General features: G+C 44.6%; 4 protein-coding genes across 6 annotated transcripts in view; 2 read left to right on the plus strand and 2 right to left on the minus strand.

Annotated features, from left to right (window-relative positions):
• Positions 1–8: 8 nt before the first annotated feature.
• On the minus strand, positions 9–4,850 carry ccnd3 (cyclin D3). 2 transcript variants are annotated; one of them, XM_017496642.3, is made up of 7 exons: positions 4,706–4,850; positions 4,226–4,398; positions 3,159–3,374; positions 2,626–2,785; positions 1,792–1,934; positions 698–811; positions 9–414 (listed from the first exon to the last, which is right to left on the minus strand). In XM_017496642.3, the coding sequence occupies exons 1-6, from the start codon at positions 4,764–4,766 to the stop codon at positions 728–730; spliced, it is 837 nt and encodes a 278-aa protein (XP_017352131.1). In that variant the 5' UTR covers positions 4,767–4,850; the 3' UTR covers positions 9–414; positions 698–727. The 2 variants fall into 2 exon arrangements, with proteins under 2 accessions (XP_017352131.1, XP_017352132.1); XM_017496643.3 differs by having other exon boundaries at positions 713–811; positions 4,706–4,807.
• Positions 4,851–5,064: 214 nt separating this feature from the next.
• Positions 5,065–11,570, minus strand: bysl (bystin-like). The gene is made up of 7 exons (XM_017496640.3): positions 11,148–11,570; positions 10,618–10,759; positions 9,624–9,762; positions 9,223–9,356; positions 7,465–7,625; positions 6,627–6,729; positions 5,065–5,916 (listed from the first exon to the last, which is right to left on the minus strand). Exons 1-7 carry the CDS (start codon positions 11,431–11,433, stop codon positions 5,565–5,567), a joined length of 1,317 nt encoding a protein of 438 aa, XP_017352129.1. The 5' UTR covers positions 11,434–11,570; the 3' UTR covers positions 5,065–5,564.
• Positions 11,571–11,780: 210 nt separating this feature from the next.
• Positions 11,781–13,399, plus strand: med20 (mediator complex subunit 20). The gene is given in 4 exon segments (NM_001200513.1): positions 11,781–11,887; positions 12,130–12,275; positions 12,534–12,787; positions 12,902–13,399. Coding segments are annotated over 4 exon segments (639 nt in total). The 5' UTR covers positions 11,781–11,873; the 3' UTR covers positions 13,127–13,399.
• An 827-nt stretch (positions 13,400–14,226) lies between these two features.
• usp49 (ubiquitin specific peptidase 49) overlaps positions 14,227–17,464 on the plus strand; it is a 7,388-nt gene continuing 4,150 nt past the window's right edge. Inside the window, exons 1-4 of one of the 2 annotated variants that reach the window (XM_053674013.1) lie at positions 14,227–14,807; positions 15,400–15,489; positions 15,612–16,650; positions 16,805–17,122. In XM_053674013.1, the coding sequence (XP_053529988.1) occupies positions 15,679–16,650; positions 16,805–17,122 (1,290 nt within the window). In that variant the 5' untranslated portion in view covers positions 14,227–14,807; positions 15,400–15,489; positions 15,612–15,678. The remainder of the gene's footprint in view (positions 14,808–15,399; positions 15,490–15,611; positions 16,651–16,804; positions 17,123–17,464) is intronic. The other variant, XM_053674014.1, reaches the window with a different exon arrangement.

The following is a 17,464-nucleotide window of genomic DNA, read 5'->3' on the forward strand; positions in this document are numbered from 1 at the left end:
TATATATATATATATATATATATATGAGAGAGAGAGAGAAAGGTGGTTTAGTGAACTAAAAGCTTTTTGAACTCTCAAGCTGAAAAGCAGCAGCTTAGTTACTTGTGCTACGGTGTGTTAATTTATTTCGAGAAGGAATACAGAAGACATAATGGAAATAATGATCAGATAATTTAGTGGATGTGCAGCTTACAGGTGAAATTCTACAACACTAACCATCCTAATTACAGTCTGAATATTAAAGTGTACTTTAATCCAAACTTTGGCATCTTAGATTGTCTGTAGTATAATCCATCCATCCATCCATCCATCCTCTACACCGCTTATCCTTCTCAGAGTCACGGGGAACCTGGAGCCTATCCCAGGGAGCATCGGGCACAAGGCGGGGTACACCCTGGACAGGGTGCCAATCCTCTGTAGTATAAAATAATTACTATTTAAAAGATGAGCTATGGTAATCATTTTAGTGTTTTAATTTAAATGAAAATAGAAACGGGTAGCATCAACCAAAAGCTACAATTTAGCCAAGATAACTGACGTGTGTGTTAAATTAACGCGTGTGCTGACTGATCTTTTCAATTCGGACATACTGATTTACAGTGAAATAAAACAGCAATTCTAACGAACAGGAGCTAACGAGACGTCTGAGTGATTCTGTAAAGCTCAGAGGTGACCGTTTGACTTCCTGGAACCTTACAGGTGTGTTGCTGACCTCGTGAACAGGTGATCAAGACCTGCACAGGGGTGAGTTTGGGGGCAGAGTGAGCTTCAGAGTCTCCTCCAAGGCAGCGTAACAGTTACAGAGACACACCTGAGCAGAAGAGGAAGAAAAAAAACTTTAATGTGTGTGCTTTGTCTGACATGGAAACTTATTCACACTGGAGTAGACGGGCGCACGACCTGCACCCATCAACCATCACAACACTCCTTACTGATATTTACAGCCATATCCACAGCAACTAGAGCTGTGCGATTAATCAAATTCTGCATTTCAATTCAGAGTATGGCCTCCGACGATTATGAAAACAAAATGATCGAGATAAAACGATTATTGAACCGCGTTCCGTTTCACAATGTTCTGGTTTTATCTTTTTAAAAACCATAAGCCATTATTCACCCCTCCCTAAAAGCCCAAACTCGCTCCCGCAGACTGGGGTATTTTTAGTTCAGCTCGAACCAAGATGACAGAAAGAGAGCCTTTGGTCCACAAGAAAGATAAAACCATCTAAGTCATTTGGAAACAATTTGGTTTCATGGAGTCCAATGTGGAGCAAAAAGAAACACCATTTGCGATCATTGGAACGCTCATTTCCTCTAGCGTCATGACAGCTGGTCTAAATATGCTCATTTCCTTTCTAGAGCTCACTAATAGTGATAAATAATAAGTGCATGATGTTTCCAAAGTCAATGAGTAATCATGTTTAATAACTGTGATCTCGATAGTGACCAAAATAATCGTGATTATGATTTTTGCCATAATTGAGCAGCCCTAACAGCAACTGCAGCAAACACGGCTCTTCCCCGTTCATTACATCACCTACTAACAGGCAGCAGTTCCTTGTTGACAGACAGCCATCCCGGGCCACTCCACCCAACCTGTTTGCATATCGTGTGGGAAAACAGGGACGACAGAGCGACTCAAACAACGCAGGAGATGAGAAAACGTGAAACAGGTCAAGGTTCTGGCTTCCTTATTATCCACGTCACGTATTAATAAAAAGATACAAACGGAGCTTTGGTCATTTTAATGGATTTGGACTCGCACTTCAGTCACGTAAATTCAAGTCTCACCAGGTCAGCGTCTAAGACGTTAGCCATGAGCTGCAGGAGTGTGTCGCAGGACAACACGCCCTCCAGCAGGTTCAGACGCTGAACTGCAGCAGCTGCACAGCTACAGGCGACAATGGAGGGCAGATACGTTGAAAATGTGAACTCTGTAACACACATACACACACACACACACACACACACACACACACAGAACCTACACTTCTGTAGTAGTGTGTAAAACAGAAGCAGATACAAAGCTAGAGTTATTATTATTATTATTGGGTTTTTTTTATTCAAGCTGCTCTGACCAGGATCTACTGCTAAATAATTGACAATAGAATTCAGTAGTGACGTATAGAACTGGTAAACCTCTGTGTGTGTGTGTGTGTGTATTAATAGAAGCTCTGCTAAAAAGAGCACAATGGACACACACGCACACGCACACACCTCCACTGTGACCCCACTGACCCTCTATCTATGCCGCAGGCCTGGGAGGAATATACACGCTCCATCAGACAGGTGTCTCTCAGACAGGTGTGTCCCCGTCCATTCATACACCATCACTCTCTGCCGGGAACTGGTGAACCCAAAAGAATGGTTGCAATATCTCATAACATGTGTGTTGTTGCCTTGGGCTACCTGAGTTACCGGATGAGGAAACGCAGGTGGGGGAGAGGGGTTTCACATCACATAGCTCAGGCTATCCCACACACACACACACACACACAACAGGCTGATGTACACACAGTATTCTGGATCCTGTGTGTGTGTGTGTGTGTACAGAACCATCACCATGCTACACCTTACCTGTATGGAATTAAATGGCCACGTGTACCTCTACCTGTGTGTGTTTACCTGTAGCAGCTAGAGCGATGTAGGAGTGTGTGTGTCTGCGCAGGACTGAGAGGTCATGAGTAATTATGGGAAGGCCCTGCAGTAGTGGCTCCAGGAAGTCAGAAGGCAGCACTGAGGCCAAATCCCAGTCCAGCCTAGACACAACCACTATCTCCCACTGCTACACACACACACACACACACACACACACAGGGTATTAGAACACACATACCTACTGTACTATACCTACACTATACTATACATATATTATACTATACATACCCTATACTATACTATACATATACTATACATATATTATACTATACATACCCTATACTATACTATACATATACTATACCTGTTCTTTGTTGACAAAACTAAATTATTGTGAAAATGAATGAAATTAAAAACGTTCTTTAGGTTTTGGATACATCACTGTGATAGGTGTGGGCAGGATAAAAAAAAGCCATTCAGCAAAGACACGTTAAGATGCCTACTTTTCATAAACCAATAAAACTGTGCTGGTACGATAATCAGCTCTTTATTAAAATTACCAGTAGCTGTGTGACAGAGACGGCGTTGTCGGTGTAGATGCAGAGCTTAGCGGCGCTCAGAGGAACTGTCTGTCTTAGTTTGGAGGCAAGGAACATGCAGACGGTGCCGAGCAGCTGTAGGCTGGATGTGTCCACAAGACAGTGAGCCATGTACCTGTCCAGGTACTGAACTGCCAACGGAAACACCTCCTCCTCGCACCTCTGTTCCTCACACACCTGCCGAATGCAAAACAGGAAGTCAGGTACCAGACTGAGTCAGAGGTCTAATTGTGAACAATTCTTTTACTCCACCCATCAAAGGAACTTCAAATCTTCAACTACGGTTGTATGACTGTGTGACATCAAGACGCGTTCAGTCACTTTAATTCACTACTAAAAACACGAGTTCCGGATGAATCAATAGACTTACAGACACAAAACAGGATGACAAACAACTGATTCAGTCTGAATGCTAGCTTTTGACACCCTGATGTGACCTTAGAGTAGAAATGTCAGAGCAGTGATGGGAATCCTGACTCATTTTTAGTGAATCAAATCACTTGGCTGAGTTCACGAATAAGAGTCGACTCCCATTTCGGTTGCCAAATTAACGTGTTTTTTTTTTTCCTTCTAAAATTGATCACGTTTGATATATTTTCACAAGTGCTTGTTTTTATTTAACGGCTGAAATAGCTTCCTTGTTCTACTTTTTAATTAACACACACACACATACACACACGTAGATATTTGCATTTTATTTGAGAAAATATGCAGACGGATCCTCGCTGCATCAAACACACGGCTCAAATGTTGAAAATACATTAACCCTGAATAAATCTGATTAACATAAAGGTGTGCACAAAAATGGAAAAGGGGGGAATAAACACCGCTATCTAGGTCGGCTCTTAAGGTACACCTCCAAGAGCCGACTCAAAGAATCGACTCCCTCGCGAACGACACATCACTAGTCATCAGTGTCTTTGCGTCTATAAAGCAGCAGGTTTACAGTACAGCCCAGTGGGACTCGAAGTCTTTTTAAGTTTTAAAATTACTTCTTTTTTCCCCAAACGTATAATATTTAATCTTACCTGCAACATCCAAACAGTTAAAATTCTTCTCATATACGGCTGTACATCCCTCTGTATGGTGCTGAAATAAGACTCTGAAATCGTGTGGTTTTTCTCTAAACTCGTCAGGTTTCTCCAAACCCGGTTATCTCCGGTCAGAACCGGGTCACAGCCGGCGCGAACCGGCCTGCGCTCTGAGGAGTCATCAGTGGCCGACAAGAACTGCTCATTTTCACGACAAATCAACTCCATTCGACAATTAACTACAAATAACAATGACAACTTCTAGTCTAGAGTCGTTCCGAATCTAGGCGAGACCTTTATCATTTAAATGAGCTGTATTTAATCGCTAGGCTAACCAGTTAGCAGTGCTTTTTTTAAGCTAGATCTTGAGCTAATATTCCAAACAGCTCTAGTCGCTGACTAAACGACGCCTAGGCAGCGCCGGCTAGTATGACACTTTTTAAATAATAAACATTTTTCAGTGACTCTGTTCTTTACCGTCTTCTTCAAGGCTGAGGGGTTTTAAAATGGCGCCTGGGCTATTCCCGCGCGGAAACATACATGCGCGCGACTGTTCGCGGTCTCGCGCCACAGAAAGTTGTGTCACGTCCTCACGCGTACCTTCTTTATATCCGAACAAAATAGTGACCGGAAGTGGATTTTATACACGAATATGCATTAATAAGCATGAAACTGACCAAAATCTGCCAGGCTTATAAACTAAAATACTTCCTGTCAAAGGAAATTTCTTAATATTTTAATGGTTTTAAGTGACATTTTACCCATTAAATGATGCAAAATGTACTTGTCATGCGTGTTGAGGTTTTAAATAATTACATATAAAGAAAAGACAGAGATGAGTTTTTATAGTTCATATTTATTACAGAGTTGAGAGTCAGAAATGAAGTGCGTGTTATCAGGCCTCAGCTTGACCTTGAGAAGGACACATCTCAGTTTGACAGAACTGTCCACACAGGCCGTGTGTGTGTGTGTGTGTGTGTATTTATTTTAGCGATTAGCCAGCGGATTAATAAAGGTACAGTGATAGTGACCAAAACACTGAGTGAAAGAAGATGTTTTTTTTTTACATTTTACTTGATAAAGATATTCCAAAAAGCTGTTGAGTTAAAGGTACACTCAGCAATGTTTCACCTGCACTGACATGCTTCTGTTTCTGTCCTGAATAGTGTGACTTCTCATTTTCCGTCACAATTTTTACACATTACGCTGTAATAAATAGGTTTATTAATATGTTACCTGGCAGTAATGGGAATTTGTGCTTAGTGTACCTTTAAACTATCCATCAGGGAGAGTACAGTTTATATTCAAAAGTCCTAATTTGAGAGTCCTATGTTTTTCAGTCCATCGTCATGGCAGGTGTGGCGTCCTCCTGGTCTCGTGCCTCCGCGTTCTGAAGCTCACGCCTGATTTCAGCCGATATCTGCACGTGTGTTTGGACCTTCAGCAGCTCCAGCAGCGCCCCCTTCTGTTCGGAGGCCAGGTCAGCCTTGTAGCGCTGCACCAGCGTGAGCAGACTCTGATGCCACAGCACAGGAAGAACGCGCTGCTCTGTCCGGAACGTCAGGAAGTGAGCGATCAGTGCGTCCAGCACACGGAATGGCAGCGCATACTTCTTATCCAGCAGCAGGCGAAGGAAAATACTGTTTGCTCCGTTGTACTCCATTTCAGCCAGTTTCAGCATGGCGGCACTGCAGAAAAACACAGACGCAATTAGATACTTGAAAATGTGACTCTCGGAAATATGATATACTACAACATTCAGCACGAACCACGTCACTGTTTCTCTCACTTCACCCGTGTTCCACTCAGCACAGAGGATGAATCAGTAGCCAGAATTTAGGTCATAAAGACCACTATCTATTTCTAAAGTTTTAAGGAGTGTTGCGTCAGTCCCGCTCAAACAAGCCTGATGTTTCAGTCTTAAAACAGCAAGATGCGAGCAAACAAACATCACGTATGCTAGAAATCTTAATCCCGAATGGCAGGAAGCAAAAGTTCATTTAAGCCTCAGGTGCTGACTAACATGAAGAAATAAATATACTTCTTATACTATACTGTGATAATATTGTAAACCCAGATAAGAGATTAGGATATAATCATATGACTGAGTTGTGGGTTATTTTACATATTTTATCAGGTGGGATGTGCACATGCAACAGGGTTGAATTTACATTTGCCTTAATCAAGTCAACAGCTTTAAAGACTTGCAGAAGATCAAATAATATTTCAGGAAAACAGATTACTGTGTGAGGTGAAAAGAAAAACAAATATATAAACAGCTGAGTTTCTGTTTGCTCGTGGCCTAGCAGCTGAGATCTACAGGCTGAGAGAGTGAGTGAGTGTGTGCATGTATATGTGTGTGTGTGTGTGTGTGTGTGTGTGTGTGTGTGTGTGTTACCTGGAGTGCAGTACAGGTATAGAGCACTTGGTGAGGATGCTGCCAATGATGATGGCCTCCCTCAGAGTGCAGGTTCCTGACTCACACAGCGGGATCAGGATTCCTGCAGGAGGGAAATTCATTAATTACTTCTGATTAGTTCATTAACACTGCTAGGTCAGGTGTTCATTCCTCTCCTGGAGGTCCACAGGTCACTTTTTTCCTGCTCAAAGTCACCTGATTCCACTCAGCAGTTTATTATCAGGTTTAGTTTGAAATATCATCAGAGTACTCTGGACTCCTGACTTCTGCAGGTGAAACTGATGACTCGTGTTTGAGACTGATAACACTGTCATTTCACAAAACCTCTACTGCCCTTTCTGTCTGTTCTCCAATTGTGAATAACAACACTGCCCCCTAGTGCTCTAATATATTTATGCAACTTGTTCTACACAACACAGAAGAAAATAGACAAAATTAACCCAAGTCTTTATATTAATATTGTACTATTCAGAGATGATAATAATAATAATAATAAAAAAATTATACAGCATACAAATAAAAACATGGAAGAAATAAATGTAATGTTTTGCTGTAATCTCAATGCAAAATCTAATATCTACACTTATATTTAAAAGGTAACTCGTCACTGTAATATTTAAAGATAAGGTTTAAACTCCCAAACTGTTAGATTTTTAATACCGTTACTAATTCAGTGGTTGTGTCCTGCACAGCATTCAATCCTGTTCCTCTATAAATAAATAAAAAATAAATTTAAAAAAATGGAGCGCGAGCCCAAGCTGGAACATTTGCCGGTGACTGAAACCAGAACCCGGGTTTAAACCAAACCCACACCGACCTTTAAACCAGGCCCCAGGTTTAAACAGAGCTTTCTTCAGAGCACTGTACAGGTGGAAGTTCAGCTTCTTGTACTCTGCGATGTCATCTCTGATCCGCGGCAGCAGCACGAGGTTGTAGAAGCGCTGAGCCATTCGCTCCTTCAGATTTGATGCAAAAATCCTGCATACACGTGTTCAGATGCAACAAACAAACAAACAAATAAATAAATAAATAAAGCAGTTGTAGTCAGACACAGCGCTTCACACACAGTCGTGAGAAAAAATAAGTATACACCCCATGGAAATTGTTTTGTTTGTTTTTTACATATTTGGACAAGCAAACATTTGATCCTTTTTGAAACAGTGCCTATTAATAAAGGTGATACACTATTAAATAACACATAAAACTGACATTTTGTAGTCATTTTCACAATTTAAATTAACACAAAAACCAAAACAAAACAAACAAACAACACAGATCAGTCACATGGAACCGGTCTTATTTATACCTCTCATATCTAGTGTCTGGTGTTCCCTTTGTTATTGAGGTGTGTGGAGTCATCATGCCAAGATCTAAAGAGTTCTGTAAGGCCTTCAGAAAAAAGGTTGTGGATGCCTATGAGTCTGGCAAGGGGTTAAAAAAGATCTCCAAATTATTTGAAATACATCGTTCCATTGTAAGGAAAATCATCTACAAAAGGCACAGATTTATAACAACTGCTAATTAGTCCAGGACTGACCGTCCCAGCAAATTCAACCCAAGAGCAGACCGTCTGATGCAAAAAGAAGTCTCCATGAACCCCAGTATTTCATCACAAGACCACCTGCTAGTAAGTCTTGTAACTCTTGGTGTCAAAGTGCATGCTTCTACGATAAAAAAGAGATTGTGCAAATTTGACCTGCATGGAGTGTCGTGCCAGGAAAAAGTCTTTGCTATGTAAAAAGTATATTCGAGCAAGACTACAGATTTCCAATGAGCATATAGGTAAGGACCAGACCTTTTGGAATAATGTGCTCTGGACAGACGAATCAAAGATAGAGGTGTTTGGTCACAGTAACAGCAGACATGTTTGGCGCAGTCCAAAGACAGATTTTCAGGAGAAGCACCTCATACCAACTGTGAAGCACGGTGGTGGAAATGTTATGGTTTGGGTTTGCTTCACTGCCTCAGGGACTGGACATCTTGCATTCAACTATGAATTCTGCATCATATCAAAGAGTGCTTGAAGATAATGTGAGGCCGTCTGTCCGAAAGTTGAACTGAAAGTGGACCTTACGACAGGATGAACCCTAAGCACACGAGCAAATCCACAGAGGAACGGCTCAAAAGGAAGAAATGGAGGGTTACGGAACGGCCGAGTCAAAGCCCGGATTTGAATCCCATTGAGATGTTGTGGGCGGATGTGAAATGTGCAGAACATGCAAGAAAACCCTCAAACATCTTACAGCTGAAAGAATATTACATGGAAGAGTGTTCAGAAATTCCAGCAGGCCTGGTGGACAAGTATACAAAATGCCTACAAGAAGTTATTTCTGCTAAAGGGGGCAATACTAGCTTCTGAGGCCAAGGGTGTACTTACATTTTTTCACAGAAGAATCACACATCTATTGACATTTCTGCTGAATAAATGATTAAAAAAAGCTCATTTTTCTGGTGGGTTTGTTCAACTACATCAACTTTATTAACAGGCGCTGGTTGGTCGTCCAAATATGTCAAAAAAGCCAACAATTTCCATGGGGTGTATTTATTTTTTCTCACAACCGTGTGTGTGTCGTACCGTGTGGCCTGGTACATCGCCGCGGCGCTCCATGTCTCAGGCTCGGTGAGGTAGAGGACCTGCTCCCAGTTGGACAGTGCTGGGATGATCTTAAACGCTTTGGGCAGTTTCCCACTGCGGTACTTACACAGAACCTGAGGAAGAACCGCAGTCAGCACCGAACCTCACGATTACACCACACTTCAGTGAAATGATTCATCAATCAGCGACAGAGAAGCAGCCACGGTACGACTGCAGCCAATCACGTCTTTCATCAGCAGCAATCCACTAATATGCAAAAGTTTTATGCAGGTGTGTGCGAATGTCAGTGCAGTCACGGAGAATATCACTACAGCCATCTACCCCATCTTTTCATCACACAGGTGTGCGTTGTTGTGGGCGTGGTGTGGGAGTGTCCTCACCTTACTGACTCCCCTGTACACCTCTATAACCCGGGGGTCGAGCTGAGGCATGGGCCGCCCCGAAACCTCCGACATCACCGTACCCACCTCCGTCTGCTTCTCTGTGATCTTCTCCATGATGATGTCAGCTAAAGTACGCCTGTCTCACACACACACACACACACACAAAAGCTTATATTGTAGATCTAACTGCAGTTACTAAGCTGTTGGAGTAGTGGATGTAGTTAGTTTCTTTATTTCAGACTTTGGATTACATTTCAGAGCCCTCTCACTGCTTTTGGTCAGATGTCACAGATTCAATAAACAAATCCCGGTGTTTATCATTATTACCCACAGGACGGTCACGTCCATCCCTACTGCCACTTTACACGGCGTGATTTCAGCGCTCTCTTTAGATTATTACTCATCACACTGTAGATCCCGTGAACAGACTGCGTGATAGCGCGTGATCTTCATGGCAGATCATACGATGAAGATCCTCTAGCGATAGACCTGCGATTAAACAGAATCACTACGTCTTGTTTACGTCATCAATCACGTGGAAATCAGCTGGTGAAAACGGGTTCGCATAAACACACACACTTCACCGTGAGCTTGAGGAGATGTTTTCTGTCCATTAGCATGTTTCGTTTACGTTTCTCCATTGCCGCTACCATATCTGTAGCTGTGAGTTTGCTGTCGTCCTATTGGTGGAGTTTAGAAAACGTAGCAGCAGCTAAGCTCACAGTCTAATCAGGAATTTCTCACACAGAGAAAACGATGTTGTCGAGCACTACCGGAGCAGTGACGCTAAACCGGTGGCCAGTAAGCGCCACATCATGCCTTCTAAAAACGGTCGATCTCATCTCAAGACCAAAGAATCCCGTTACGACGTGCGACTGTGCGCGAGAGCAAAATCAGGCCGAAAATCGTACAGTGTGAAGGCAGCTTGGCTGAACTTCTCCGCTCGTCTCTGTAATCCCCTGACCTGCACTCCTCAGAGCCGAGTGTTTACCTGACAGGTGGGTTCTTGTTCATGAACATCTGGATGGCCTTTTCATCCTCCGGATCAATGTCCACATCTGTACCACCTTCTCCCTGCTCCGCTCCCAGCTCGGGCCACTCCTCGTCCGACTCGGCATCCTTACTGCTCGGACCTGCGGAGGCACAAACACTCGCATCAAGCACAGACAGCAGAATACGATTTCTTCAGCGATAGCTGTATAAATAGCCACAGAGTTATCACAGCTATAAACAGTCATTTCTTCAGCAGTCTCTGTTTTAAAGTTAATTAAAAAAATAAAAAATACGCATGTTAGTGAGAAACCTGAAGATTGGGAAAACTAATCTTTTTTTCTGCACTGACACTGGAGACTCCTTCCATACACCTTACATACACGTCTCCTTACAGAAAACGATTTTAATCTGTCTACTTTGACACCTAGTGGTGAATCTTCTGATGGTTAATGAGTGTGTGTTTAATTAACCCGCTCTGTGTGTGTGTGTGTGTGTGTGTGTGTGTGTGTGTATGTGTGTGTGTCTGACCCAGCAGTGCATAAGGCTGTTTTTTATTCTTCTTCTTGTTGTCCACCTCGGGACCCAGGCCGTACTCCCCCTGCAGCTCCTCCTGCTGAATGCGGGCCTGCTGCAGGATTTTGCGGGACAACTTCTCGTCCACATATTCCTCCTCCTCCTCCTCCTCTTCCTCTCTGCGCTTCTTCTCTCTGTGTGTGGAGCGGAGAGCTGTGTCTCCCTGCAGGATCTGATCCGCCAGAGGGACAGGGACAGGGCCCGGGGTCCGCTCCGCTTTACCCCGCTTCACCTTCGGCATCACCGTTAAACCTCACCGTCCACACCGCGAACTGCTTCCAAATCCTCCCGAAAACACACAGTAAACACAGCGTGGAGTGCCTTCACCGTCCCAACACAAACACGTGGGTTCTCACCTCGGAGCAAATGGCGAACGCACATGCGCAGATCGCCTCACTCCTGCACGCACGTGCACACACACGCGCGCTGTTTCTGTTTACATTTGTCATAGTTCTTACATCTTTAGACATCAAACTCAAACACTGCACTGAAATATTATTAACGAAAATATCCTACATAAATATTCACAAAACCGTTTCCTTTTATTTACCTTTCGCGTTAGTTGTGTTGAGTCAACCGGAAGCAGTTGTAAGACCCCGGAAGTAAATGTACGCAGCAGCTTCTTTTTTTTTTGCGCCAGCGAGAAATATTTTGAATACATTTTCAAAGTTGTTTTATAAAATGGGAGTTACATGGTGAGAATAATGTTTTACGTATCAATTTTTGTACTTCTTTTTTTGCATTTGTTTGAAAGTCTCTGCATTAAAGATTTGCGGTTATATGAACAGTGTTTACGTGATGATGGTCCTTGTGTGTGTGTGTGTGTGTGTGTGTATGTATGTATGTATGTATGTATGTGTGTGTGTGTATATGTATATATATATATATATATATATATATATATATATATATATATATATATATATATATATATCAGTGTGTGTCAGGTGCCGGTGGTGGAGGGGAAGAGTGTCCAGCAGACGGTGGAGCAGCTGCATAAGAGACTGGAGCAGCTCGGGGCAGTGAAACAGGGCAGCTTCTTCGTGGATTGTGAGACGTATCATGCTACAACAAACACTGGAGGTAAAACATCACACACACACACTAACTGCACTACACACAATGGAAAATCACCTACTAAATCATCACATCAGCATTGTGATCAGTGGGGGTGGGGCTTATGCAAGAGTGACAACCGATTAGCCCCGCCCACTTTACACTGTACAAGGGTGGTCACTTTGATTCTTTGAATCACAGTGATTCAGGCTTTTTTAATGAGGATTGTGACTTAAGTGTGTGTGTGTGTGTGTGTGTGTGTGTGTGTGTGTGTGTGTGTATCAGCTCAGCCCTCTAAGCTCCTGTACGTGATGCATAACTCGGAGACACCTCTCAGTTGTCTGGCTCTGTTTGATGGCGGCCCCACGCTGGCGGCAGACGCTAACTTCGACGTGCTCATGGTGAAGCTGAAGAGCCACTTCCAGAACGCTAAGGGACACAAGGTGGAGAGCCGCGGCGCCCGCTATCGCTATGCCGACTTCCTGATTAAGGTCGGCACGGTAACAATGAGCTCCAGCGCTCGGGGGATCTCAGTGGAGGTCAGAAATCTCTCTCGCACACACACACGCACACACACAGATACACAAACAAACAGGGAACTGTTAATGTAATTTACACACAGTGTGTGTGTGTGTGTGTGTGTGTGTGTGCAGGTGGAGTACTCCGCTTGTGTGGTTCCTGGTGACTGTTGGAACCTGATGAAGGAGTTCATGCAGAGTTTTCTTGGCCCCAGCGTTCCTGACCTGCCCTCTGTGTTCAGCAGTAAGGCCGAGGGTCTGTTCGCTCCGGCCGACTGCATGGACACCATGAACCAGTACCTCGAGCTCTTCAGCAAAATCCGCAAACAGCAGGTGCTGCCGGGGAGCGGAGTGCGCTGAGAGCTACACACACACACACACACATACGCATGCACAAAGAAACATAGTCCAGGCTGGAAAGAAGAAACCACACACACAAGTCTTCCAGCTCTGGACCAGGACAAGAGCTGTAAAACTTCACAACTCACACTTCCAGTTTCTCAGCTGTGTGTTTTCTTCACTTTTTAAAACTTCATATGCTGAAGCAAGTGAGCAGACATTGTGACTGAACTTTGATGGGGTTTTCTTTTGTAAAGAAAACGTCAATTTTTCAAAAATAAAGAATTGAACTGATTTGTTCTGTGGCATTAATATTGTTATTTATTAAGTAAGAAATAAAAAACGATGGAGCCCTTATGCATGCTGACACAAAGCGGAGTTACTGCCACCATCCCAAAGCTGATTCTTTTCTTATAACATCACATCATCCTTTTAATGTCGTGAAACAAGTGAGTTCCTGTTCTTGCTAATGTTACAGCAGTTATAAACAGTCGTTCCCTCACCAGCCCTCTCTTTATTCTCTCTCTTTTCAAGTCAGTGATAAAAAAACGCAGCTTGTTACGCAGGTTAGCGAGAAACCAGGGAAGCGTAAGCTCCTCTGTCCTGAAAACTTCTTCAGAAGTTCCAGCTTTACCTTTGACTGTTACACAGCACTGACACTGGAGACTCCTTCCATACACGTTACATGAACACATTTCTCCTCACAGAAAATGTGAACGAACTGTTACTATAGAAACGATAACGTTTTAGAACGAGAGTATGTATAACTGTTAATGTTATTACTATTTTATACGAATGTATTATTCTGTATGCAGGGTGGATTCAGGTTTAAGTCTTCATTTGTATTCACTTTCCCTCTGAAGTAGTTTATAAACCCTGTTCAGCTTCCATCAAGTGATTTTCATAATAAACAGAAGTTTCTGACGAGAACCTCCGAGTTCTGTTCACCGGACACGCTCAGAAGCTCGTCTTTGCCCCGCCTCTGCGTCTCGACGTTACTGACGCCTGTCTGGTGTGACTGGCGTTTCGAACAGCCAATAAGAATCCCCGCTTATCAGGCTCACGACCAATCAGAAACGAGGCGACTGAAAACGGAATCCCAAATGGCTCCCCATTGGATGTATAGTGCACTATGTACAGTGTGGAGCGCCGTTACCGGTTTTAAACGATGTAGTGCACTGTGTAGGGAGCAGGAAACCGTTTGGGACACAGTCTCTGATTCTGTCCGGGTCCGGGTTCGGTTGAACCCAAAAAAAAAAAAAAAAAAAATCCGTGACAGGTCGCGTGCGGAAGATGATGACGGTAAATAAAAAGCCGCATACAGACACAGAAATGAGTGAAAATATTCCACACGGAGAGTTTTGTAAAGAATTCTCTCTCAGATGTTTAGGGTTTAGCTGCAGGAACATGGCGATGCTCTAAACTTTACATTTTTCTTCTCGCTCTTGGTTTATATAGCGGATCCCGGACTTTAATCCGAGCTCGAGCTCCCGGTGTGGTGGTTTTTTGTTTTGTTTTGTTTGTTTGTTAGTGTAAAGATTTTAAAACAAAAGTTGATTTTTCAACTAAATAATTTTTCTCGCCGGTGATGAATAAACCCCGGAGCCGTGTGTCTGGTTTGCTGTCGCAGTAACTCTGTACACTGAAGTTTTGTGACTGGTTATTCTTTAGGCTTGGTCTAAAGAGCGCTCTTTGTTCTGAGGTAAGTATTGAGGATGCTAGGCTAGCTCACTAGCTTAGCTTAGTTAGCGTTAGCATTAGCGTACCGGCACCCGGCTAGCGCCACTTCTCTTTCTCATAAAATAAAAAAAAGATTTGTGTCTCCTCACAGTAAATGAAAAATAATAATGTGTTGTTGTTGTACTGAGACAATCTGAGGTACTTTTAAAGACAGTTAGCGGTGATGGAACGGCACGAGCGCTTACAGATTCCCGAGTTTTAGTCAGAGAGCGATGAAGTGAAATATCGCGATATTTCAGTTGCTCACGATCATTGCATGAGAATTGAGTTTAAGGCTTTTTCCCCCACTGCACCGTGGCAGTACCGGACCGGAAGCTCCTGTTTTTCTGGTGATGGGCTTTACGTTGTGTTCTCTCACTTGATGTCTGTGTGTTCGTGCTTCAGTGATGGAGATGAACATCAGCTCCAGCCTCAACACCACACAGTTCACTGTCTCAGCCTCAGATTAACTCTCTGACCTCCCGGACGAGGACCGGGCCCTCGACACTGCTCGCTGGTTGTTCTGTGATGTCACAGTGTTCAACCAACCTGACCGCGTGTTTACGTTTCTCCAGGGCAGCGTGACGCGAGGTCGACGCTGATGAGGAGATCTTTGCTTTGAGCCTGAGCGCGTGCTCCATCGGCCCTTTGAGTCCACGTTCATGGTACGTCTCACGATTGCACGCAATCTGTGGGTAGCAGGAATATCCGTGTTGTGGTATTTTTGCATTATAATAAATTGTACACGTGTGTGTGTGTGTGTGTGTGTGTGTGTGTGTCCCCTCAGCTCCGGTCCCGTCATGCCGCAGTGCTGTGGCTCCTGACTCTTGAGGGCTGATGAGTGTTTGGGCGCGATGGAGCGCTGCAAGCATGTGGTCCGTCTCCGTTTGGGACAAGACCACTCCATCCTGAACCCTCAGAAATGGCGCTGTGTGGACTGCGACACCACAGAGTCCGTGTGGGCGTGTCTGAAATGCTCACATGTGGCCTGCGGTCGCTACATCGACGAGCACTCGCTGCAGCACTACCGCGAGACGCAGCACCCGCTCGCCATGGAGGTGAGAGAGCTGGACGTGTTCTGCTTTGCGTGTGGCGACTACGTCCTGAACGACAACGCCGAGGGTGACCTGAAGCTCCTGCGGGGGGCGTTGTCCACCGTGCGGGACGCCGGTCGCCGTTCTATGCGTTCCGCGTCGTCGTCGCCGCACTCGGTGAGTGGCGAGGGGGCGGGGCTTGTACCGGTTGCACTTAGGCACCGGCGGCGTGTGCTGCTCGCAACTGCTTTCCGGCGCTGGAGGATGCGGCAGCAAGAGGAGCAGAAAAAACTGGAACAGGAGAAGGAGGAGCTTCGGCGGCAACGTAAAGAAATGAAGAAGAGGATCGTGGGAGACGACGGCAACGCACCACCGAGGAAAAGCGCACGCCTCCTGACGCAGGCGCCGCGGCCACTCGTCGCGTTGATCCCGAGAAAATTCAGAGACCCTCCCGAAAAAGCGCCACTTCCCGGCAAGAATTCCAGAAAGGCGCTCCGTACTGTGAAATCGGGTGTGGCCGGAAGGCGGGCCACCTCGTCTTTTCTGTTAGCGCGACGCAGGCGGTTAGCGCCGGGCGTCACGGGACTGCGTAACTTGGGCAACACGTGCTACATGAACTCTATCCTACAGGTGCTGAGCCACTTGCGTAAGTTCAGGGAGTGTTTCCTGGCACTGGATCTGTGTGAGACGGAGCAGCTGCTCCTCGCCAAAACGCAAGGCATGATGGGAGGAGGAGGAGAGAAACCGGTGCAGCCCAAAGACCCCCGCGCATCGTCTTTATCGGGCCAGCAGGTCGCAATTTTTTAATTATTATTAACCTTATATATTAACTGTAAATATTTACATTTATTTACGGCATGATGTGAGATACCAGCCGCCATATTGAAGATCAGCATATTGAATAAACTGCGTTGTTGTTGTGGTTGTGTTGTGATTGTGGTTGCAGGTGTCTCTGTGCCAGGAGCTGCACACTCTGTTCAGGGTGATGTGGTCGGGCCGCTGGACGCTCGTGTCTCCGTTTGCCATGCTACACTCGGTGTGGAACGTCATCCCGGCGTTCCGTGGCTGTGACCAGCAGGACGCACAGGAGTTCCTGTGTGAGCTGCTGGATAAGGTGCAGCAGGAGCTTGAGGCAGACGGCGGCTATGGCGCCAAACGCCAACACACACGCACGCGAATTGTCATCCCCATCACACAGAGGAAACTCTCCAAACAGGTGCTCAAAGTCCTCAACACCATCTTCCACGGCCAGCTGCTCAGCCAGGTCAGTCCTACACACACACACACACACACACACACACACACGCTGGAGTAATGAATTTAAATAACACTCTGGCTACGCAGGTTACACAGGTGGACATGTCGTGATTACGCTACTGCAGAACATTTAAACATATTTAATTTAAATAAAACCCACTCTGATTTAATTCAAACACTACAGTGAGAGTCCTTTTACATTTTACTTTTACCTGCATGCAGTCTTTATATTGATATTTTAGTTCGTCTGGAGTATGAAGACCATACATTACGGTACAGTCCAGGTGTGTTGACGTTTAAGTAAATATATAACGAGAGCGATGGTTCTGTACACCTGGGGTCTGTACCA

The sequence above is a fragment of the Ictalurus punctatus genome, chromosome 21 (genome assembly GCF_001660625.3).
Source record: "Ictalurus punctatus breed USDA103 chromosome 21, Coco_2.0, whole genome shotgun sequence".
NCBI lineage: Eukaryota > Metazoa > Chordata > Actinopteri > Siluriformes > Ictaluridae > Ictalurus > Ictalurus punctatus.